The 26156-nt window shown below is 37.6% G+C and overlaps 1 protein-coding gene across 2 annotated transcripts; it reads right to left on the bottom strand.

Annotated features, from left to right (window-relative positions):
- On the bottom strand, positions 1 to 26019 carry LOC140501428 (carbonic anhydrase 2-like). 2 transcript variants are annotated; one of them, XM_072605010.1, is made up of 7 exons: positions 25272 to 26019; positions 23988 to 24185; positions 12606 to 12724; positions 9496 to 9588; positions 6816 to 6878; positions 6047 to 6202; positions 1 to 926 (listed from the first exon to the last, which is right to left on the bottom strand). In XM_072605010.1, exons 1-7 carry the CDS (start codon positions 25303 to 25305, stop codon positions 804 to 806), a joined length of 786 nt encoding a protein of 261 aa, XP_072461111.1. In that variant the 5' UTR covers positions 25306 to 26019; the 3' UTR covers positions 1 to 803. The 2 variants fall into 2 exon arrangements, with proteins under 2 accessions (XP_072461111.1, XP_072461110.1); XM_072605009.1 differs by lacking the exon at positions 25272 to 26019 and adding an exon at positions 24692 to 25149.
- Between the last annotated feature and the right edge of the window lie 137 nt (positions 26020 to 26156).

Below are 26156 nucleotides of genomic sequence, written 5' to 3'. Positions count from 1 at the left end.
TATCATATAAACAATTTTTTTATTATAACACGTAAGATGCAAAGAAAAAAAAACATTTATCCCTTTTTTACCCATCTGCCCAGAGCATAAAGAAGATTATGAGCCAAAATATAATTATCTATTTTATTAGCCAACATATATCTAAAATACAATATTAATTTTTCTTTAAGTTATGGTATATGTTCTCTGAATGGAAATATAATCTGTATTATAACTATATTTAAAATGTTTTCATAGATAATACTTAATTCAAAATTCACAAAAACATCATCATCCCTGTTTTAAAGATTACATAGCTACAAACATGTAAGAATTTTTAAAAATTATATTTCAGTATCTTAAATGGAACCTCTTAAAATCACCATTATTAATTCTGCCTTCTTACACATTATACTAATGCAATTTAATCACTTATTGGAGGTTTGTCTTCAAATTTTCTGCTTTACTATATTTTAAAAACAGCTTTAGGATTTAAAGCTCTAGACACCCATATGCCCTATTATGCGGGAAGGAAGGAGCAATTCTATTATTTCTTATCATTGATTCCTTGTCACAGAAAAAGCATCGCTATCACCAAAGCACCAGGTCAGCATCAACTTGCCAAGCTTTGCACATGGGTCTGCACTTGTAGGTTATTGGTTTCACACACTGAAAGCATTTTAAGTTGGTCTACAATATTTTTATATTTTATGACAAAGAATATCAGATACAGATACAAAAGGACCAAGACTAGGTGGAGATGCTGCCAGTGTACAGACTGATTTGTGCTTAGTTAGAGGGTCATTTCCCTCAGACATCAACAATTAATTGAAAGATCTTCTAATTGTCCTGCCATGAAGGGGTTGAACCGGGCGCCAGTTGCATACCATGTGTTTTGGAGGACTTTCACCAGCAGAAGTGAAGTAAAGGTGATAAAATTTTGCCATCTGGAAAACAAAAAGAAAACATCCACATTAACTTTCAGCTAGGTGCTCATTATATAACTTAAGAGCAACCTGGGCTACCACTTTGGAGGCTCCAATTTCACAACTTTTGCCAGTAATTGCACAATCCCCAGTACCTAGCACGTGTGTTGTGCTTAGTAGCTACTTAATAAATACATGATTTTTTAAAATTTTGTACTGCAGACTTAATCAAAGAGTGATCAAAAGACTTTTATAAGAAACTGTGAAACTTTTTAGTTGTGGTCTATGATTGTGATGGAATACTGCTGTGCTCTGAGAAATGATGAATGACATAATTTTTGATAAACTTGCATGAAAAGCAAAATGAGCAGAATCAAGTGAATGCTGTATACAGTAAAAGCAGAAGAACTTTGAGCAAGCACGTTATTTTGACTATTATAAATACCCAAATTAACTACAAAGCCCACATAAAGGACAATACTATCTGCATCCTGAGAGAGACTAGTAAATAGAAGTATGGATAGAATGATTTTAAAGAGATACATACATATATATATATATATATATATATATATATATATATATATATATATATATATATATATATATATATACATATACACACACATATTTGTGTCTACTGGTAGCTATCTAGTGGGGGGAGGAGAAAAAAAGAAAAAAAATTCATTACAACTTTATTATATATTTAAAAGGAAGAGTAAGTTGTACATAATAGATTTGCCATTTCATGTGCAATCATCTTTTTTTATATATACTATGCTACAGAAATACTTGTTTTATTCCATCAATTAAAAATAAAATAAATTTTAAAAAAGAACTTAAATGTCTCACAGCAACTCGTATATACTTTCAAATGCTGCTGCTAACTGAGAAGCATGAAAAACCTAGGTCTAAACTAAAGGTCAGTTTCGGGTGAGTTCAGACAAGTCACAGCTTTCATTCCACAAGGTGGCTGTGGTTAGGTCTAGTCTAGCTTTCTGTTTGGAGTACCAGCTTCTGAAAGTGAGTGACTTTTTGGGGTTCACATCTAACAGAGGGCTTCTTCAACTATCACCATTCTTCAGAAAGTTTCCATTTTTCATCTTTCCTTCCATTTTACTTTTCAAGGTATAAAATCCATCAAAACAGGAGCTAGTGCAGTGGAAGGACTATTTGTGGTCCCCTGCCTCTTCATTGTGGGTAACATCCTCCCACAATGTCAGCTTTGATGAATTTCCTGTTGGTAGCCCAAAGAAAGTCATAAGCATTTCTGCTATAGTGAAGAAAAAGTAAACACAGCAGAAATTATATAAAACTTAGGTGAGTTATTATTACACCTTCTTGGTATCATTTGATTAGTTTGATACAAGTTTAGAGTGTAAATATTTGTCTAGGTTCTCCATGTTTTCACAGAGAAATGGAGGAGTGAGGAAGAAGGATCTAGTGTTGGAGTTAGAGAACTTGAGAACTGCCACTTCCTACCTGCCTGACATTACCTGGCATTCACTTCTCCTACCTTCAGTTTCCCTACCAGTAAGATAAAGGCATCAGACAAGATGACTTCTAAGGTCCCCTTATAGCTCTGAACCAAGAATTCTGTGATTCTCTTGCTCCAAATGCATTTATATCAGGAAAGCAGGAATGGTTTAATATAAGGAAAACAATGTAATTGATTATATCAATAATAAAAGTTTTGAAAAATCATAGGATTATATCAATAGATGCAGAAAAAGCTTTTGACAAAATACAACATTCATTTCTATTAAAAACAATGAAAGAATTAGGATAAATAGATTTTTCCTTACATTGTTAAAAAAGCATCCACTAAGCTTTCTTGCTATTTCACTCTTCTTACACAACCAGGTTCAGGCTGAGCTTGTGAAATCTCTAGGGAACCAGAATTCTTTTCTGTATGGGGCCCAATTCTATTCCCTCAACTTCAGGTTAAAGTGACACCTGTTATATAACTTCCAGTTTGGGAAGATTAGTCAAAGAAAACCCCACAACATTCCGCTAATATTTTCTTGGCTCTGCTCACAGAAATCTATGATTGGTCCTTATTTTTTTTCTAGCCATTCACTACAATTTCTCTGAGCTCATCCATTCAAGTACTTTCCTAAGTTCTTTTGTCTTTTTTGCCTAACTTTATTTCTGATGAATTTCTAGCAGGCTGGGAATCACTAGACTTTGATTCCTATTCAGCTCGTAATGGATTCACTTCTTTTTATAAACTCCATTTTTCTAAAAGATCTAAGTTTCTGCTTATTGTATGGGCTTGGGCTTGCATGGGCTACCACATATAGACATTAGGATAATCACTGAAACTACAGGAGATGATGATGATGGTGACACACAGGGAATTCCCTTCCTATAGAAAGAGAAGCAAAATCCTAGTCACCGTCAAAGCAAGTATGAAGGCCAAGACAGGTCAGAAACCTGGATTTCTCTGGAACATCAAAATCTAAGGGACTGAGATGGATCAGGAAACCAGATGTAAGAAATTCAAACAGGGAAGATCAGTACCAGATCAAGCAACAGAAAACAGAAAGTATCAGCAACACTTCCACCAATGCTTTGACCTTGTATAGCAGCTACATTCTCTTCCTATCCCTCAAATACCAAACTTTGCCTCCTGCCAATGTGTTTTAATGGTCATGACTCAGATTCACCCTTTTACTTGACTGTGGTAATGAACTTGCACACCAACTTGCCTATCAAATGTGGAGTTACATTGGTAGAAAGAATCCATGAATTCTGAGAAAGGCAATTGTGCCTTGTTCTCTCCTCAGGTCAACATCCTTGCCTGTCTACTAGGTAGTAGAGGCATTTCCATCACATGAATCAGGAATCATAAGATCATAGGTTTATAGTTGGAAGGGACCTTAGATGTCATCTAGTCCTTTCATTTCACAGATGATGTAACTGAATCCCATAGAGGTTAAGTGACCTACCCACAGTTATACATATAATAAATGGCAGAGCTGGAATTCAAGTCTCAGTCCTACTCCACTCTCTCGTGGTTCCCTTATAGCTGTTTTAGAAGGTTAATCATATCTGCTCCCCTACGCTTTAAGGTTCCCTAAGGGCATGATGCCATCACTGTCCTATCTCTTAAAGAGTGCAAAGATGTGCAAGTGATTAAGCAATCATTAGAGTTGAAGATTTTTCATATTATGGAAAGAGGACCAAGGTACCAAAAATGAATACTAACCAAAGGTCCCATATTCAAACCAGAAAAGTCAGCAGAAGATTAGGAAGAAAAATACAGGAAACATAAACAAGCTGATGATATATAACTGACAATCTGTATGTATCTAAGGCATACCTGATGAAAATATGACAAGAGACCAGGCAATCTCTTGTAAATATTTTGTAAAATTTTATAAAGTGTATTTATATATCTCTCATATTTATGGTCATACAATTAATTGAAGATGCAGAGCATACAAGATCCCACTATGCTTTCTTGTTGACTGCAAAATAGCATTCTATTTTGGGAGAACAAAATGTAGCCTTATATGTCCTTCTCCCACAATGCTCCCAGGCTTATGTCCCTTGAGGAATATAACAAGAGAAATAACTCTGTTTACCAACTTTCCAATTATCTATTAATTCACAAGCATTTAGGCATTTACGAAGTGACCGTGATGTTCCTGGCACTGTGTTTATTAGCAAGGAGCACACAGAGAGAAAAATGAAGCAGTAGCTCCTAACCTCAGGGAGCTTGCTTTCTGTCGAAGAAAACACTATATACACACAGTTGTTTATGCAATGTAAATACAAGTTAATGTTGAGGTGGGAGAAGGAGAGGCTAGCAACCTGGAGGAATAGAAAAGGCTTTGTACAAGAAATGGCATTTGAACTGAGTTTTGAAGGAAGTTAGGAAGATTCTAAGAGGCAGAGGTGAGGAAGGAGCACATTTCAAACATTAACGAGGTGCGCATTCCAAGCAGATGGATCTGAACCAAGGTATAAAACAAGGAGGTAGATGCTTATAAAAGATATTTGCCCCTGCCATAAAGGATAGCCAGTACCAGGTCCAAATTGAAGAGGTGTTCCATATAGATAGTGAGATTATCCAGAAACTTCTGTTTGCAAATGACATTGGGTTGATTATATCAAGCCTCCAGAATACTGCTATATAAATCCTAAAGCAGTGTTATAATCACTCAAAAGAGATTACTCATGATAACTATCCATATAGGACAAACCAAGAGGATAAGGAAAGACTATTATTCAAGATTAAACTAGCTGGATGAGATTAGTTAAAGATGTCATCAGACAGCTGCAGGATCAGAAAAGGAAGTGGAGGAAGTGGGTTAACCAACAGGAAAGACACACACTCTCTTGGTATCCATACTTTGTCACATTGTCTAGAAGGACTCCAAGACTCTGGGCAGACTGTCTAATGGAGGATTGGGGGAAGTTGTGGACAAGGGTTGGGCAGGATGAAAAGACATGGATGGGTTATGATCTGCTGTCCTTACAGAATTATACACACACATCATTGTAAACTTCTTGGGAGTAGGGCTTGGTTCATTCATGGCATTTTTATCTCCAGCACTTAGCCTAGCCCCAACACATATTAGGCACAGAATGAATGTATTTTGGTTGATCTCTAAGATCACAGATAAATCAAATTGTTTAAGTGGTACTATTAATAACATTATAACATTATTAGTAATGTTACCGCACCTCAGGAAGTTGAATCACTTTGGAATATTAGATACAGGATATTAGAAACAATAAGATGTACGGGAACTACAAAATTTTAAAACATTTTCAAGAAGTGAGTGCCAAAAAATTAAACATATATTACTCCTGACAGTCCATTTACAAGACCTAGTTAATGAATCTTCTATAAAATGACTGATTTTCTATACCCTACTCTCTGATTATATGATCTGGCCCTAAAATATATTTATATGTACTTGTGTATATAGTTTCAAGATAATCTTAAAATCTGCATCAGTCTTTTGGAAAGTTACCAAATATAGTATTTTTTCAATTCTTTTTGTAAGATGCTCCTCTAGATCAAAATTATGAACTTTCTTAAAATTCAGAGAGTACTGTTTATTGTTTATCAATAAAACTGCAGTTATCTTGTCTGATAAAAGCAGGTCTATCAATTAGAAACATACCTGTTCAGGACTCACAAAGATCTTCTCTCGTAAGACAATCCAGGTCACACATTCCAAGAGAGGAGGAGTGGTCAGTGAGCCTGGATAAGTATAAAATTCCCTGGTCTCAGGAAGAAGACAAGTTGGGTCATAGTCAGTGAAGACTGATTCCTTGCCCTTAAACAAAAGAAAACAAAATATTTAAAACATCATAGAAGGAGCATATTCATAGGTACAGAGATTTCTCCTCTAGCAATGATGATCATTAAGGTAAGGTCCATAATTACTGAAAAAAGAACAGTACTTGAAAATACGGATTGGTTTGATTTAAGAAAGCATGATTTTTATGTAAAATATCTGTTTCATATATCATCCTCTAAATAACCTATTATCTTTTCCACTGGGTCATCAAATAGACTTTATCCAGTACCAACCCTCAAGACATTTAAACACAGGAGACTAAAGTAATAGGTAGGGGAATAGTTGTATATGTCTTTAATATTAAGACAGAGTAAATCACAATGGTGACTAGGAAATCCAAATACTTATTCATCTCTTCCATGGATCATACTATGACCTTGAGATAAAGGAAAGTTAGTCACTGAATACTGGGAATTAAAATTTGTAAGCAAAGTCTTTACCTTTATTTTAATTGATCAAAACCTTCCATGTTGTATCTAAAACAGATAAGATGAGTAATTTGGGGATTTTTCTGAAACAAGATGGGGCAGAAAAGAATCTAATGGAGTACCAACAAATATTAATATGGCACCAAAAGATATTCTCTTACCTTTGTTTGAATTTTACTCAGAACATCAACGACTTTTTGAAGTCCTGGATTAGCAGTTCCCATCTAGAATATGATACATACCACAAGAGAATATGATTTGTACTATTGCAGCTTCAACTTACCAGACCAACGTAATGGAGAAAAAAAAATTAGATTCATAGAACAGGAGTTTCTTGTTGCCTTTTATGAACAAACAATTGTGGCCTGTGTTTAGATAGCTCAAAATGAAAGAGAAATTGGCCAATTATGCAATTAAATTTAAGAATTTAATTTCTATCCTGAATTGCCCACTTTGGTAGTATATATTAATGAAATTATACTGTGACCTTGATGAAACTTTTTCAACATTTTGGACCATTTGGACACAAAGAAGCTAATTGGGGTTGGGGGTGGGGGTAGGGCATAAAATGTCTCAACACAACTAGGGTGACAGAAGAGACCTGTGATTGCAGTCATGGATGAAAAAACTCTCTCTACCAATGCAGGTCAGCCCCATTTCTGCAAGTCTTAGAGAGATGCCAAGAATACTGAGAGAGGTTATGTGACTTGCCCTCTGTCCCAGAGCCAGTATTTGGCAGAAGGAAGAATTAAACCCAGGTCTGCCTGGCTCCAAGATCAAGCTCTCTATCCTCTATAGCACTGAGGCCAACTACATGATTCTGAACATCAGTAAAAAAAAAAAAAAAAAAAAAAGGAAGAGGGATTCCATGGCATAACTGCTATTTTACAGTCTTAACTGCATAACTATCAAGAGAATTTACATTTAAACTCCTGATTGAATCCAAACAGGAGATGACAGTGGAAGGAGCACTGCATCTGTATCAGAAGATCTACAATTTACTCCCATAGGTGTGACCTCTGGAATAAAGAGTGCCTTGGTCTAGATAATCTCTCAACTCTAAGTTCTATTAATATGTTTCATGTAGAAAATGCTGAACCCAAAGGCAATCCTGGATCTGACCATAAATTCAGATATTAAAAAGAATCTGGAAAGTGGGCAAAAGGTTTTCTCACTTGGGGATTTGTTTCCTTTCCATTAAAGTCCCATTTTGATGCACCCTGTAGTGGAGGTGACAGAATTTTTGAACAAGCTCTCCCTAAGCATATGGGGAGTAAATCAGTCAGTGAGTTCCGACTAAGCACTTACTATGTGCTAAACTCTGTGCTAAACACTAAGGATACAGTCCCTGCCCTCAAGGAGCTCACAATCCAATGGGGGAGATAAGAAAACAAATATGTACAAACTATTAACAGGATAAACAAGAATTAATTAACAGAGGGAAGGCACTAGAATTAAGGTATTGGGAAAGACTTCCTGTAGAAGATGGAATTGTACTTGGGACCTGAAGGAAGTCAAGGAATCAAAAAAAAGGTATAGTTTGAAGAGACAGAAGATGTAATATGGAAATATGTTTTGCATGACTACATAAGTATAATCTATAAGTCTGCCCTCTTAAGGAGGGTGGAGGAGAAGGAAGGATGAAGGGAAGGAATTTGGAAATGATAAAAGATAAAAGGTAGAAATTGGTTTACATGTAATTGAGAAATTTAAAAAATTCTTCTTAAAAAAAAAAAAAAAAGAGGAGGAGGAGGGAGAGCATTCTAGGTATGGGAGACAGCCAGAGAAAATAACCAGAGCCAAGAGGAGGAGAGCCCTGTTCCTGGAATAGCAAGGAGGTCAATGTCACTGGATTGAATACATGGTGAGGAAAGCAAGTATAAAGACTGAAGAGGTGAGACAGGAGAAAGGGGTAGATTAAGAAGGGCTTTGAATACCAAAGAGAGTTTTGTATTCAACAGAGATGGTGATAAGGGAGCCACTGGAGTTTATTTGGAGGGTCACACAATCAGACCTATACTTTTGGAAAATCTCTTTGGAAGCTGAATGGAGAATAAATTGGAGGGGAAAAGAGACTTGAGGCAGGTAGACCAGCAAGCTATTGCAATAGTCCAAGTAGGAAGTAATAAAAGGTTACACCAGGGTGCAATAGTATCAGAGGAAAGAAGGGGATATATCTGAGAGTTCAACAGACCTTGGTAATAAATTGGATATGAGGAGTAACAGACAGTGAGAAACTGAATGATTCAGAAAAGTTTCATTTAGGTCCAGTAATATATATGTTATTTAAGGACTAACTTGGCTGATAATAATAACTTATATTTCAGAAAATTTTAATGTTTATGAAGAACTTTATTCAAAAGTCTCTTAAGGTAGATAATATATAGCATCCATTGTAGAATATATATTCTAGCATCCATCATACAGATGAGGAAACTGAGTCAGACTTGCTGATTAAAAAATAAAAATATACTAGTACATGCTAGAGCCTTATTCACACCTAGGCCTTCAGATCCCAAGTTCAACATTCTTTCCACTATAGTACACTACTTTTAGGAATGGTTTATCATCAAGACTGGCCTCCAGATATTTCCAGCCATAGCAACTTGTGAAGATTGTCTACTAAAGCTGGGGGGACAGACTATAACCTACCTCAATAGAGAGAATACTCACATTAATGAAATCTTAGATCTTTTGAAATACTTTAAGGAAATAATCAGGCACAATAGTTTTTAAATTTAAAACATTTCCTGTAGAGTGGATCAGGGGAGGGCCCCACACCACCCCTTATACTACATATGATTCAGTATTATTTCAAGCACATTAAACAAAGTAACCAACCTCTAAAAAGACCCCAACAACAGCCAGTCCATCATCCTTGGTCACAGCAACCTTAAAATTCTCATACTTTGTATTCCAGTGAACCAAGTGAAGCTAAAACCATCAAAGGACACAAAAACACAAGAGTTGGCAAAATGAAGGTATAAAGTGATCCTATTCAAAAGCATCTTTCTTTATGATAGTACTTTTATGCTACATGTAAAGCAATATTTAAAGAAAGGAATGGTGCAGATAACAGATATTTATACCTATTAAAATATGTTCTTGGTTGTCATTTAGTAATTCATTCATTTACCCAATAAGTAGTCAATAATACCTAATTTAATAGAACCTATTATGTAACAAGCCCTATATTAATACTGGGAATTCAAAGACAAAAACTCAACAATTCTTTCCACATGGGACGTAGGTTATATAGGGGATGAGGGATGGGGGAGGATAGATAACATAAACACAGATAATTTAGTTTAAAATATAAGCTAAGTAAATACAAAGTAATTTCAAGGAGAAGGGCACAAACAATTGGGAGAACAAGAAAAGGACATATCCACTTAATGTTCTACTCATTCTTTAATAAAAATAAATTTTATCAACAATAACAATGAAGAGAAAAATCAAAATACTTTGTAAATTTGATTACTTATTTCTCTTTGGAAATCATAGTTATAGAATGTAAGAGCTGGACAGAACATTTAATAAATCAATCAATATTTATTAAATGTCTACCATATGCTAAGTGCTGGAGATATAAGAGGCAGTCCCTACTCTCAAGGAACTTACAATCTAATGAGGGAGAAAACATGCAAACAAACAAACAAACACACACACATATATATATATGAGAAACATGCATATATATATATATAATCATACGATATTTAGTATAAACAGGAAAAAATTAACAGAAGGAAGGCACTAGAATTAAGAGGGGTTAAAGAAGGCTTCCAGTGAAAGAAGGGATTTTAGTTGGGACTTATAGGAAGATAGGGAGGAGCAGATGAAGGAGAGTACTCTAGACTGGGGACTACCCAGAGCTGAAAGAGTGCCTTGTTTGTAGAACAGCAAGTAGGTGAGTATGACTAGAAAGAAGGGTACATATCAGTGAGTAAAGTATATTAGAATTGACTGGGTTATGTAGGAGTCAAAATGCCAGACAGCATTTCATAGAGTTGATCCTGGAGGCTATAGGAAGCCACTGGATTTATTGCATAGGACAAGTGACATGGTCAGACCTGTACTTTGGGAAAATCACTCTGGTGCCTGATTGGAAGATGGATTGAAGTGGGAAGAGGCTTGAGGCACAAAGACCCAGCAGCAGCTAATAAAACAGTCCGGAAGTGAGTTGATGAAGACCTTCACTAAAGTGATGGCAGTATCAAAGGAGAGATGGGGGCATATTTGAAAGATGTTATGAAAGTAAAGTCAAAAGGCCTTGGAAACACTGTATATGGGGGTGAGAAAGAGTGAGGAGTACACAGTAATTCCCAAGTTGTAATCCTGAAGGACTGGGAGGTTAGTATTGTCCTCTATAGAACAGACCTGCACAAGGGGGCAGTAGTTGGGGCCAAAATTAAAATAGAATAAACTTCTTGGGGCACAGATAGGTTAGACTAGAGACAGACTGATGATGGTTGGTTATCACAGGTCATGTAACAAACAGGAGAGGGGGCACAGTGGCAACTCTACATTTCTCGCAGGCTGCTTTGACCAGTCACAAGCAGCCTGGGGCCACATATTCTGCAGGCCTAGTTTATAAAGATAATCAATTCAATATTGGACATGTTGAGTTTAGGATGACTCTTAGGCATCCAGTTCAAGATATCTGAAAAGTCAACCCCCTTCCTTTTATAGATGAGGAACTGAAGGCCCAGAGCGATAAGCATACTTGCCCATGGTCACAGAGATAGTAAATACCAAAGCAAGGTCCTCTGTTTGCCAATAATAGCTAGAATTTATATGCTGCTTTACCTGAGAGGCTGCTGGCATTTTATTCTAATTTTATAGATGAGAAAATTTAGGCTAAGAGAAGTTGTAATTTCTCAGAATCACAGTTAGTGAATGTGTATGAGAAATAAGTATTTCTCTTTTATATTTAACAACCAATTTTTGAATTAGGACCAATTTGTGGGATTTGTGGGATTTACCCAGGCCAAGATCTAATCAGACAGTAAAAGAAATTCTCATTTTAGGCTGACGGCTACATTCCTGTTCATTGTGTTTGCTCAGCACGTCTGGGAAGTACTGATTCTCCCTTTTGTCAGACAGATGATATGGAAATTGATGTCTCCTTCAGTCAAGATTTGGGTGACCCATCACCTTCCCCAAAGACCCTTATTTTAATATGGCCCACTTTCCATTATAATATTCATTCTCTTGCTGACCAATCAGAGTTGATTTTCACCCTCAGGTGCACCCCTTTTTCAAAAGACTATAAATATCAAAGGTTCAAGAGACTGGGTCACTTTGGCTATTAAAGGGACAACAAGCTTGTTTTTGTTTACTGCTTTCTAGATATAGTCAAAACTGATTTTAATTTACCCAGAGATTTCCTGTCAGAATATTTTTTTAATTGTCACATCTGAGACAAGATTTGGACTGAGGTCATCCGGACTCCACCTGTAGCTCTTCTGCACTGTGCATCCCACTGCTTCAATCCAGCTAGCCCAATCTTTATGATGCAATTAAAAGTAGTACAGCTTCTCATTGTGATGTCACAAACTTTTTTTTGGCTTAATTATAATAATTTTTTTGGTTTGGTTAATAAGAAAGAAGTCTCACTCTTCTAATGTGAAGGTCTTTTGTAGGAGAAGATTTGGAAGAATGGGGGTTGGAATAATTTATGAAATTAAGTGAACTAGTCATGTAGTGAGAATGAAGGATAACAAACACAGATGGACAGTGGGTATTGCACTGCTTCCTCCATAGTGTCAAAAGTTTTTGAGTAATTCTCCATCCCCTTCCATCCTCCAGTTCCCCAAGATGTTGGATAGATATGGGTGGATAATTCACAAGAGGATACCAACAAGAGAAATTTAAATTTTTTTAATAAGATTTTTTTTTGAGTCATTTCCTGAATATGCGTTGATTAAAAGAAAAAAAGACTTTCCTACCTCAGCTACATATTGCTTTCCATCCAAAATGTGCTCAGAGCCCAGGCTCTCACTGGAGCCCCAGTGAAAATGAAATTGGATCAACCTGTAGTTCCCCGTCAGAGGTCCTCCACTTAGCACTGAAATTCAAAGAAATCATATTACTGCCCATAATAAAAATTTCCCATGCCCATACTGGAGTTATGGTGCAAGGTTTACTTTGTTAGTAATGCTTCTACTCAGTTAACAAGAAATTCACTCAGATTTGTTCTACTATGCTGAATTAATGCTTGGTTTTTTTTGTTTGTTTTTGAGAAAAAATCACCCAAAATGTTTTTATGTCAGATACTTAAAGGCACAACTTACATAACAATATTTAATTTAATCTGTAATAAATTTGGAGCTAGTTGACCAAGTTTTCCCCCACTTGATTGTTATATTAAATAAGCAAGTTAATTACACTAATTTTACATTCACCCCATTCTGATTTTTGTCTTTGCCTGTTTTGACCAGTTTAGCAGGGTACACAGTTCATCTATTTACTTCAGTTATACTAGTTAAGAGTAAGTCTCACAAAGTAAGCATTTCCAAACAAAAGATAGCATACTTTAGTTTACATAAATTCCCAGGAGGAAAAAAGAAAGTAAACCCCAGTAAAGCGATTCTGTGAAAAATATCCTAGAGGCAATTGCAAAGTGAGTCCAGATAATAGGAGAGGTAATTCCTGGAGATAAAGATTTGTAATCCATATACTAGAGCTCATATAAGAAGCTGAAACCTCCAGGGTGAATAAGATTTCCAAAGGAGATCTAATAGAGAGGTTAGAGAAGAGGATCTTAAGGACACCCTTTTTTTTAAAGGGTCCAGGGGAGGACAAAGTCAGCAAAGGAGGGAGAGAAGGAAAACCAGGAAAGTATGCACCTAAAATTGAGGGAAAATCCAATGTCTAACTGCAGAGAGGTAAGGAAAGATGAGGACTGAAAAGAAAAATGCCACTGAATTTGGCAGTTAAAAAGGTCACTAGAAAGGAGAGAAGAGAATACACATTTATTAAGCACCTACTGTGTGCTCAGCATTGTGTTAAGTCCTTTACAAATATTATCTCACTTCTCATGATCACAAAGGTTTCATTGGAGACATTACGATCAAGTAATTAGAAAAGAAGTCACACTGCAAGGGGTTGATAAGATGATGACAGAGGTAGAAACACAGGGTAGACTTTCCCCTGAGAAATTTGGCAGGAAAGAAGAGAAAAATCAAGATGGAGTAGGAGAAGAAGGTTAAAAGGAAACTCATTTGGATTAAGGAGAGCTAAATGTGTTTTCTGGAAGATATTGAAGGAGCCAGTAAGGTAACAGGTTGAAAATACAAAAGAGGAATCCCTTCATGGAAGAAGGTCCTGGAGAAAAAGTAAGGAAATGTGATCTTGGCGGACTCTTAGAGGGATTGGCCTAAGGTAGAAACAGAGGGAAGGAGAATGCGTTGTGATTTTAAGATAGGGATCTCTGAGTATATATCAAAAAGGCCGGCTCAAAGTTAAATTGTTAAGTAGGGGACAATTTGTTCCTTCCCATTGTTCACGAGCAGAGACTTCTCTGACCCTCTTCTCCCTAACATTCAGGCCTCAATTCTGATTCTCAGAGCTCCCTTTCTGGTCCTTGACTTAGGAGGAAGATCTAAATTCACATTTCACATCATCCTCTCTCATCGTCTCCCATGCCAAAATTTATTCAATGCTTCATTGTTCTGGGAGCCACTATCGGTTAGCTGTTAATTAGACAATATTAGGTGAACGATCACTGTTATTAGATGACAAAGTTTTAAGGGGCTTTTGCATTTCTTTGTATACTCAGGACTTAGCACAGGTCTGGCTGTAGTAGGTGCTTAATAAATGTTAGTTGAGTGAAAAGTTGAATTCCATCCTCTCTTTCAAGAAAATTTGCATTATAACTGGGGCAATTTATTCATCATTCAAAGGAATTTTCCCCAAGGCTTTCCCTGGTACTCTCCAAATGACCCCACTAGACAATCTGTTCTGTTTACAATGGGCCTTTGACTTATAAATATATTTGTGTATATATATATATATATATATATATTTGCATATTATATACATATATTTATATAATATATATTATATATGTATATGGGTGTGTATATGTATGAAAAAGGGAGTGAAATACAGTAGACTGAGGACAAGCCTTGGAGTCAGCCAGTCCTGGGCTCAAGTCAGATCTCAGACACCGGCTAGACGGATAAGTTGGAATGACTTCTCAGTGCCCCATAAGCCACAATCTAAATGGGGAAATTGTCATTGTGATGTAGAGGAAGTTTTTAAGAGGGTAATATCCTACAAGAATGAAATCATCCATTTGACAATCCCAAACCTCTTGCCCTTCGGGAGAAACAAGTATCCTGACACAGCTGGCTCTCCATAAACATGAATTTGGATATGTTCTGTTCAAATAAACAACTAAACTCCAAACACAACAACTACAAACAAAAATCTGCTATAATAGGATGGGCCTATAAAGGAGACACATTATGCCTAAGTTTCAGCATCAGTTATTCTTCAAACTAAAAACAAAACCAAAATACAACTATTTCATAAAATGTAAAAGTTTTTAAATGACCTAAAAGATAGCTTTCTGGAATATACAATATAATAATATGTTTGTTTTAAAACTAACGGATTCATTGGTCATTATATGGGAATTCTGTTTATGAACATCCTTATGTTACCCCCATGAAACTAACACCCTTGGATGGCAGACTGGCATGTCAAAATAAATTAAATAAGACCATGTCAAGCAGTTGACTCAATCAATCTTCCTTAATTCATCTAAGGCTTATTTTCTCCATTAAATGAATCCTATAAGTCTTAGGTTCTAAGTTGAATAAACCTTATTGCAAGGTTGTTAAGGGGTTTTTTAAACCTTTTTTGGTGCGTGATTTTCAAATCCTTGAACATTTATTTAATATTTTTAAAAAACCTAATAAATTAAAAAGTAGTGAATATCAAGTTGACTACATTAATATCCTAAACCAATCGGGTTCAATAATTAAACACTTTTCTGTGCTTATCTATTGTAACCAGGAATCATTTTCAGAATAAGTTGCTCTGGGTTAGAAAATTACTTCCAGTCTTAAAGACTTGTTTTGCTACTGAGAAAGACCCACAAACAAATGATTATAACTTAATTGAGGCAAGAACGTGCACTTCTGCTTTACATTCAATTGATTGTTTCTTAGGAACTGTTTTTAAGCTTGGAGCCAAATTAAAGGCAGCCTGGGTAGCCAAATCATGCCACAAATTCTTCTAAAGATAAATTAACATAAATCCTCAAATTCACTTAAAAGTACTGCAGGTTCTTTTATTTAAAAAAGAGGAAAGAGCATTTGGGTTAAAGACAAATGAGCACAAAGCACATGTTTGTTCATTTTTATGACCAAAAAATACCATTCTGGCCACTTAATAATGAACATTTGCTAAACTCTTGTCATTTCAGAGAAGAAAGATTTCCTGGGAGGAGGAAAGAAAAGATAAAGAGACTCTGTCTATTTAAAACTAAAATCTAAAGGGCCTAGTAAAAAGCAACCACAAAATCAAGACAGGAATATAAACAAATGAGCTCCCTGGGAGGGATGTGGCAAAGAGGATATGACTGTCTACTTAGCAAAGGAATGAAACACCTCAAAATAATGCAAATTAAAACACCAGCACCCAAAGCTCCAGTTGACCTACGGTTGACATTTAGGTACGCTGTACCTTTTAAATACTCAGTAAGTCCAAGAAAACATATTGCTGAGTAATTCCTATATATAAAGGGTCTCATGTAGTAGATAATGTATAAGGAAATGCGTATTACATATCATGTATTACATATCAACAGTACAAATATGTCTGACTAGTAGAGTATCTGAATTCTAAAAAAGTAATCAGGCTTTCAAAAAAGTGAAAAATAAACAAAGTTTTGTTTGTTTCCCTGAATTTTTTCCTCCAGTTTTCCAGTACATGAGAACAAACACATTCTGGTACATACAAAATACACAAGAAGGTGAGAAAAAATTTTCAGAGAAAAAAAAAAGAATTTCTGGTTTAGAGAATTCATTGATGAGTTTTTTGTATAGATACATATCAATTTAAGAATACATAGAATTTCCTGATTATATTTTGTGCATAGAATAAATTTTGTATTTTAAATAAGAAAGCCTATGAAATCACAAGGATTTAACAGAAAATATACTGAGGCCTAAAGACCTTTGTAAGCAAAATTTATTTTTTATCATATTTATTAGGTTATTATTTAATTTTAATTTCTAAGGAATGATATGGCAGAAGAACACTGAATTTAGAGTAAAAGAATTCAGGCTCAAACGTGGGCTCTGTTAATAACTGTGGACAAGTCCCTTTAGCCTCTGTGAACCTCAGTTTCCACATCTTTAAAATGAGGAAATATCAATACAAATTACCTCCAACTAAGGTCTCTTCCATCTTTGAATCTAATGCCCATTTACCTATCTAAATTAATGAAAGAGATTCTAAAAGTAAAATTTACTTCAAAAAAGACAGAGGCAAGACATTGTTACTATAACCAAAAGGGCCAAAAAGGCTTAAGTTGAATTTTGTTTTATTTACTTCTAGGTGCCAATATATAGACAAGTGCACACATGGCCTGTAGGAATTCTCCTGTTGCCTTTCTAGTATCTATTCAAAGTACAGTTTAATTCACCTTAGAGTTTGTTCTCAATTTCCATTAGACCAATTCTCCTCAACACTGTGCATACATTTTTTTTTTTTTTTAGGGTTAAGTGACTTGCCTAGGATCACACAGCTAGTAAGTGTTGTGTTTAAGCAAGAATTTGAACTTAGGTCCTCCTGACTCCAGGGCCAGTGCTCTTTCCTCTGCACAACCTAGGTGCCCCCTGTGCATACATTTTTGCATATATGGAGAGAGGGGCTTCTAACAGATCATTAAAGACCTCAGTGAATACTAATTGTCCCTCAAATCCAACCTTCCAAAAACACATCTTTGTGAATCGTTAATAAAAAATGTTACTGAAGGGGATTAAACAAATGGACAATACTATGAAAAATAGAAAGTTGTACTTAAATTATTTTCCAAAAACAATTGGTTATTGTTTTGGATTTGGGCAACAATCTTTAGGAATAATTACAAAAAATAACAGGAAATGCTTTCCAAATAGCAAGGGCAAGTTTGTAAAACTGAAAAATTCAAAACAGAAGTCCTGCCTTAAGTGTCCTACTAGATAAGACCAAGAAAACAGACCAGTGTTTGCTACAGATATGTCTTTGACATTACGGATACGGTGCTGTAGGCGCTAAACCTATGTATGTGAAATACCACTTACCTCTGGATAGGATGAAGGAAGATATGTGTGTGTGTGTGTGTGTGTGTGTGAATACATATGTATGTGTATGTGTGTGTGTATGTGTGTGTGTGTATGTGAATACATATGTATGTGTGTGTGTGTATATATACATATATATAAAATGTATGCATTTGTGGCTAACGTGGGGTTTTTGTGGGTTTTTGTTTTGCCAGACTATGAAAATATACACATATATCTGTAGACGTATAGATATAATGCATATGTATACATTTATTTATTTATTTAAATTACTCAAGATAGGTAGTGGGAGGAATGAACTAAATTTTTTATAAAATACTTTTTTAAAAAATATTTTTTTAAAAAATACTTATTTGAAAAGTGAAAATAATAAACTAAAAAAGTATGTTAATGAATTGAACTGAATTCTTTATAGCAGTAAATCATTAGCCCATCAATCTCACTACAAGAAGAACAAGCCTAATTTTTTTTAAAAAGCTGATCATAATTTAAATAGACTGTTGCTATACATACAGGCATAAAGTCTTTGATGTGGATATAATGAACCATATGGTTAGGGCACTATAATTAATAATACAAATTATGTATAGTACACTATGTACCCCATATTAATGTTCTTACTTCATGTTTCAGGTATTCCAGAATCTTTTTTTTTTTTCTTTTTCTTATTAAGGTTAAATGATTCATTGAGATATTTGGAAGGAAACAATCAACAATTCAGAACAAGTTTAGGAGTATAAAATGGTAACTTGATACATTCACTATTACTGTCTGATCTAAGTAGAAAATGGTTTCTTTATAATGACCACTGTAAAAACTGCTTATATTTTTTTCTCTTTGTCTTGAAAAACCAGGTTATCTGGCTAAAATAACCAAAGTTTCTAGGCAAAGGCATTCCAAATTAGACTAACAGAAATCCACATTTTGACCCAATAATGTGGACAAAATAATTTTATAAGATTAGTACGTGACTTGCAATTAAAATGTGTTTTTACACTATTAATAAACTGTGTGCAAAATGTCTTCAAAATTGAACTTTTAGCAAAAGATCTCAGATCGGATGGAAACATTTTCAAGAGTTTTTTCAAATAGTCATTATAACTGGATTAGCAATTTTTCATTAACTTGTTTTTAAAGGAGTTTATAAGATTACTGAGTAATAGTTTTAACCAGAACTTCTGATTAAAGCTTATTAATTCCACAGTTAACAAGAAACATAGCAAACTAAACCATCATAATAAAAGTGATCAAGAATTCAGCATTGTTTCAACCTCAGTCACAGTTAGTTTTAGCCTTTGATGTTTCAATACATGAGGCTTACAGAATAACAAAAAATTTGAATGGTTGAAAAGTTCTCTAAATGTGAAATATTACTGTGAAAATGAAATGAGAAGATAACACAATAAAGGAAGCAAATGAAGTGCAGTTTCTGAATGCAGGAAATGAAGACATATGGTAAATCTAAAAATGTTAACACACCATTGAAAAAAATTCTTAACAAAAAGGATGTTTATAATGGTTTGTAGTATAAAAAAAAGTCATGTCATCTGATCAAAACAAAATAAATTATTAAGCTACTTTAAAACTTTGGAGTTATTTTTTAATCATTTGATTGTTTAAGCATACAAGGAAAACAATATTTTTTCTGACTTTTTAAGCCATTTGAGTATACACACACAACATACATAATTATGAAGGGTTAATATAATTATTTCCAGTAATTTAAAAACATCTTTAAATTAGCCTTAGAGACAAATGCAAACTTTATTATGATTCAGATGAATCTATATAATGTCATCTTTATATCAACAATCCTTACTGCCCAAGTATATTGTAATAATCCATTATTGGGACAGGCATTTCCTAGAGATCTCCAGAAGTACCACCCTCTGAATTGTGCCTAAAACATGATAGATTCCCAGTTCCATACAATGTCTATTTCATATCTAAGAAACCACTACATTTGTTGGCTTGACTGACCTTTACTTTGATGGACATCAATTTCTGTTTTTGCCTCTGATGCTTGGACACCTATTGGTTTTCCTTGTATATGTTTTAGTGACATTTTTCCTAAATGGGACAATCTATGATCATATGATCCAAGTTACCCTATTAAGCACCACCACCAAATTATTAGCTTTATAAAAGAGTAAAACAGTCTATTTGCCAATATCTGTTGCATTTATTTAAAAAAATACTCTTAAGTTCTAAATTATGGTCATGGAATATGTTTATATAGATCACTGGCTTAACTGCTGATACACAATCTTAGCAGAATGTTCTTGATCTTACTGCTCATTTCTATTAATTATTATTGCTTTTTAGTATGAATCCCTTTAGCTACCCAATGGATCTAGTTCTGGATCAATTTATTACGATCATTATTATAATTTACAAAAGCTGTCATTTCACTGTAGCATACTGTTGGTAAGAAACTAATATTTGTCAGCAAACCTTTTTTTTTTTTTTTTTTTTGCAACTTAAAGACTTCGAGTTGCTGGGCAATTGATAAATTAAGTGCTTTCATAGGGTCCTAAATAAAGAATATAAATGATAAGGGCAGATGGTACAGTGAAAAGAGGGCCAGTCTTTGAGTCAAGAAGAACTTGACTGAAGTCTTGCTTCAGACACAGTAATCGTGTGACACATGGATAAGCCAGCTAACTTCTCAGTGCCCCCAAACAACTCTATAAGACTATAAATTACAATAGACAAAAAGCTGGGGGCAGGTCAGTGACACAGTGGAGAGTCAGGACAACTTGTGTTTCAAATCTGGCCTCAGATACTTACTAACTAGCTGTGTAACCCTAAGCAGTCACTTAACCCTGTTTGCCTTGGTCGCTCATCTATAAATTGAGCTACAGAAGGGAAGAGCAGGGTCTTGCCCAGTGTCTCATAGGTAGTAAGTGTCGGAGGCCACATTTGAACTCAGCAAGATTAGTTTTCCTAACTTTAAGCCCAGTACTCTATCTTCTGTGCCAAGCACTAGGAGTCCTTAACTGTTCAGTGGCCACCATTTATTGACTGTGTAGAAAAGGTCAAAAAAAAAATAGCATGAAAGACTGCCAGGCTTCACTACGATGCACTGAATTTACTGTTTTAACTTACTATAATCCTAGAAGAGTTAATAATTAATAAAGTAAATGTTTAAAGGAAAAGACCAATGGCCAAAAACTGGAATATATGAGAGGACAAATCATCTAAAATCTAGACAACATTAAAGTTGCATTTGTAGATTTGTAGACAAAATATTAAAGAAGCATTTCATTTTAGTATCATAAATATTTTATAATTTATAAAATCTGGTGAAAGTGCAAAAAGCTACTATGAAACATTATTTTTTTCCCTTAGGTTTGGAAAAATGGGCAATATCAAATTGGATATTTTTAAAATACTAACCAAACTATGGACTCCATAGAGAAAAGGGGTCTATGCTTTAATTTAAAGGTGGTCTGGGAATAAAAATAAGGAAATAATTTGGGTGTTTTGACACCTGAGATTCCTTAACTGCTCAGCATGACAATGCATCTCACACAAATACAAACTTTTCATCATTAAAATTTGAATGTGTATAAACAGTTAAATAACTTCCTACTCTGATCTTCCAGAGGCTGGCAAACATGGCTGTGCATCTTTCAATAAAGTGTGCTTTACACATGTGTTATATGGATTACTAGACAATATATGCTACTACTAGAAGGTTGATGACATGCTCACATTTGGCAGTTGTTAGAAGAACAGAGTAAGGAATTAACTTATCTTCTTTAGTATATTTAGATATACCTAGGATTTATGGTTGAAAGGGATCTCAGAGGTTATCTAGAGATTATCAATAGAGATAACATGGCCAGCAATAGAGGCAATTATTATTATGGTCCAAATACCTCATTTTACCAAAAGCTATTATTATGATCCAAATATCTCATTTTACAAAAGCTCAGAGAAATAAATGAGCTGCTCCTAATGTCACACAGATACTAATAAGCACCCCAGTCTGAACCCATAAATTTTGGCTCCAAATTGAATGCCCTTTCTACCAAAATACTCTGGCATATCACAGGAAAACATGATGAATGTGTATGAGGAGTGAGGGGTATCAGGAGTATATGTGTGTGTGTGTGCATGGGTGTGGGTGTGGGTGTGGGTGTGCATGTAACATTTCTAACTGGCAACTAATGAGCTTTACAGTTTTAGCAAACACTTCTGTACTTATCTCTTGCCCTTACTCAGGTGAATCTTTGAGAAACTCAATAGTTTCACAGTATAGGAGCTCATTTCAGTGCTATTTTTTAAGACATTCTCTCTCAAAAGGATACTTGAGACTATAATATTTCCAGACAACCTAATCATGAAATTTCATTGCATGCTTTCTATATCTGCACTATTCCCCAGGCCTCTGGCCTTGATATAGACTTTCATATTATACTCTAAGTGCAGATATTCTTTACCTGGTAATAAAATAGTCTTCTCTATTCAAAATTCCACAATTTTAATTCCTAATTTACCAATCAACTAAAAGCAAAATGTCTAAAGAATCTTGAAAAAAAAAAAGATTTTTTTAAAAAAAATTCAAAGAGCTTCCTATGGTTTATAAATGCTACTGAATATAAAAATATACCTACTAAAATAAAGTCTGGTCATTAAACAAACACTGTGAAGTCCTACCTACAATTACTAAGGATGTACCTACATACACTAGACACACTGAGTAGGTAGTGGAGAGGGAATGCATCTTTTCCCAGTCTTCCTCCTTTCTCCTTTCCCTTTTCCACCTGGTCCACAGGAACAGACAATTTATTCCTGAAGCATTTGCTAGATGACAACACAAAAGAATTTAGGAAAATAGGACACTGACAAGTTAAATGAGCCAGTAGCCAAATAAGGATTCTACTGTCTCTAAATTGGATTGTTTCCTTGTTTCTACAAAAAGAAGGAGAGAGAGAGACAGAGAGAGAGGGAGGAGGAAGAAGAAAAAGGAGAAGAGAGAGAGGAGGAAGAACAAAGAGTGAGAAAAAAGGAGTAAGGGAAGGAAAGAAAAGAGAGAAGAAAGAGGAGGAGGAAGGGGGAGGAGAAAGGGAGGGAGGAGAAGCAGAAGAGAAAGAATATCCCAAGTAGCAGTACAACTGTCCATTCAAGTGTAAAGAAACATTTACTAAGCACCTATGTTTGTGTACTGCTCTATGCTTGGAAACTGTAAGAAATACAAATATTAAATTAAAATTATTCATTTCTTATAAGCAGATGTCTGTGCCACAAAGAAGAAGTAGCTTTTGTCAGTCACATCCGGTATGTTTGTTGCTATATATAAAAAACATCTAGGTGTAGGTGCAAGTGATGTGGGCGTATGACAGGTGCAGTGCTACTTTTTATCTGTCAAGACCAGAACCCGGACATATTGACAAATGTTAACGTTTCCAAGAGTTCTGAAATTTGCTAGATTGCCTCTTTCTTTCTCCTCCTCACTGTTGGTTTGATATGTTCTCAGTATGCTTCACCTAAGCTTATAGGGTTTTCAGAAGTTCAACAGTTCTAAATATCGTATTATGCATACTATACCATTAATTTGTATTTTGTGTTTTAGAAGGAATACAGGCTAGGCATTTTACTTTGGAAGGAAAATATGGGCAAAGACCACCATTATCCAAGCCAAACCAAAGAGTATTCATCAGTCCACTGCTATGTGTACGCCTAGTGTGGGTCGCCGCTGGAGAAACAGAGACCAAAAGCAAACAGACCATCCACAAACCACAGTCTGCCCTCCAGCACCTGTAAAGAAATGTGACGAAAGCGCTTCCACTGAGGGGATCCACCGAACCACAGATACGGAGTGCTCGGGCTGGCACTGTTAGAGGCCCCTGAGCAGAAGGTGCCAAGTCCGCCTCTAGGGGCTTTTCAGCAGGCTGATTTCTTTAACCCTCTTGGGTTTCCTGTGAGTGAAACAAGGGAGCTACCCAAGCTCTCCTCTCTCCCCACTCCCCACTCCCGCCACAGGCTGAAGCCGCTCTCCACAGGGCACGTTCCCAGACTCACCGGATTTGTCGGCGGAATCCTCAAACTCCACGTTGAAGGAGTGGCCATTGTTGACGATCCTCTTGGCGGTAGAGGGGTCGTAGGAGAACTTGAGAGGTTTCAGAGCGCTGTCGTACTGCGCTTTGGGGGTCTCGATCTCCACGGGAGACTGTCGTTTTCCGCGGGCAATAGGGAACGAAGTGTGCCAGGTGTCTGGCCCTGCGGAGAGAAGAGGCACACGCGCCTGTTAAGGCCGAAGCGCGGCAGAGGAGGGCCCTCAGCAGCAGGTGCGGCAGACACCTGGACGGGGAGGTGGAGGTGCGCCCCCTGCCCTGCCCTTGCCTGCTGCAGCCCTTAGAGACTGCCCGTTAGGCCGGTGATGCTAGCCGTACCGGGCTGCGTTTGCATGTACGCGTATGTTCTCTCAAGCCGTTTGCATGTGTGCGTGTATGCGCACGCACGTACACACACTACAGGTGTCCAATTACACATATATAGGATCTCTTGATGATGAATGAGATGGTCTGATGACCGGACCCACGTCTGGTTCTGGTTCCTTTACACATCTGGATCCAAACTGCCTCCCTCTTCCACGCTCCACACTCCTCCCTGCCCCCTCCAAAGCTCTAGAAACCCTTGAAGACGGGCACCAGCGCGTTCGGATTCCTGAGGAACCCTTACGTTACACGGTGGTGGACAAGCAAGGAGAACTCTCAGAAGCGCACCATAACGGAAATAAGCCAGCCAGCAGGAAGTTCTCCTCCAACACGGAGGACTGGGACAGTCCTCGGGCACGACCTGAGTCCCAGACGGCGTGGAGGACGTGCCGGCTGCCTCCTGTGCCTCCCCGGCGAAAACGCTGCCTAGCGTTCTTTCAGATGAGGATGTGGGCTCAGACGCACCGAAGGAACTTTCAGCCATCCCCGTCCTACCTCCCTGCCCCTGCTCGCCCAGAGCGAGGGGGCAGGAGCTTTCCTTTCTTCGACAGCCCCCACCCGGTTGCCCCGCGACCCAAAGGGAAACGTTCTAGGGACAGGGGAGCGGTCCCGCGCCTCAGCCGGGAGCCCGCGGCAGGAGGCAAGCTCGGGGAGCGGGGCGCGCCGAGGAGATCCCCGTGCGCACCTGAGCCTCAGGCTGGCCAAGCGGAGGCCGCTGTAAACAGCAGGTGCAGTGCGGCGGAGCCGCCGCTCGGGCCGGCGCCGTCCTCTCCGGCTCGCGATGGCTAACAACTGGGGGCAGAGGACGGCTGAAGGGGAAGGCATGGGGGAAGGAAGCCGTGCCTCCTCCTCGAAAGCTTTCACTCACCGTTCAAGCCTGCATCATATCCCCAGTGGGACATGGTCTTGCACGCTGGTCAGTCTAGTAATTAGCTCTTGGGTCGCACCTCGGCACTGGTCACGGCCAGCCTGTCCCCGGCTCTTTCGGTGATGGGCTTTTATAGGCTCCCGCCAACTCCAGTCCCTTTGCCACCGGGAAGGAGGGGGCAGAAAGGGAGGAGATGGTTGAAGGTGGGGGTGGGGGATCCTGGTTGGACTTGGGGGAAGGGGAGGGAGGGGGCCGTAGTTGGGCTGTTATCTCTGGGGGGCTGAGCCTGGTCGGGGCGGGCTAGACGGAAGGCGTGGAAACTCCCCTATATAATCTCAGGCCCGCTCTCCCCTGCCTTCCTCTCCTAGCCGGCCGGCTCCCCAGTTCTTTAGGTGTGCTGACATCTCCTCCGGGCTAAGGGTGGTGAGAAGGCAGCCAGGATGCCCGCGCCCGGCCTCAAGCCCCCGAAGCGCCGCTGCAGAGGCGGCAGGGGAGCGCAGCAGGCAAGCGAGTGCACTCGCCCCATCCCCCTCCCTGCGGTGCTTGTCTCCGCTGCAGACCCGGTACACCCTAGCCTTTATCTTCCCCCGTCTAATCCCCGTTGTAACGGCGTCCTTCGCCTAGAAGCTTTTTGGCCAAGACGTGCTACTTCGGTCAGCCTAGGGGCCCGCAGCCAGCAAGGGAGATGCATTATTTCCGAGGCCCGGGGCGGCAGGGCTGCCAGGAGCCGTGTGACCTTGGGGCATGTGGGGATAAGGTTCTTGCTGCCGTGAGAAGCGCCGCGCTGCGCTGCCTGCCCGGGGCCCGGAGCGATGCAAGTGGGCACTGCCCCCTGCTGGGCGAGCCCGGAATCCCGAAGCCGGAGGGGGAACTTTCCGTGCACCT

This window comes from Notamacropus eugenii, chromosome 4 (genome assembly GCF_028372415.1).
Source record: "Notamacropus eugenii isolate mMacEug1 chromosome 4, mMacEug1.pri_v2, whole genome shotgun sequence".
In the NCBI taxonomy this organism is placed as follows: domain Eukaryota; kingdom Metazoa; phylum Chordata; class Mammalia; order Diprotodontia; family Macropodidae; genus Notamacropus; species Notamacropus eugenii.
The sequence above is the reverse complement of the archived record's forward strand: the minus strand, read 5'-3'. Positions and strand labels throughout refer to the sequence as shown.

Bases quoted from the DNA above. Each gene is read 5' to 3' on its own strand.
- LOC140501428 (XM_072605009.1), bottom strand. From the start codon at position 24,887: ATGGCTGAAAGTTCCTTCGGTGCGTCTGAGCCCACATCCTCATCTGAA. The intron at 9,589-12,605 runs GTAGGAAAGTCT...TGATGGTTTTAG, and splicing joins GAAAGCAATATGTAGCTGAG to CTTCACTTGGTTCACTGGAA. The intron at 6,203-6,815 runs GTAAGAGAATAT...CTTTTGTTTAAG, and splicing joins TGAGTAAAATTCAAACAAAG to GGCAAGGAATCAGTCTTCAC.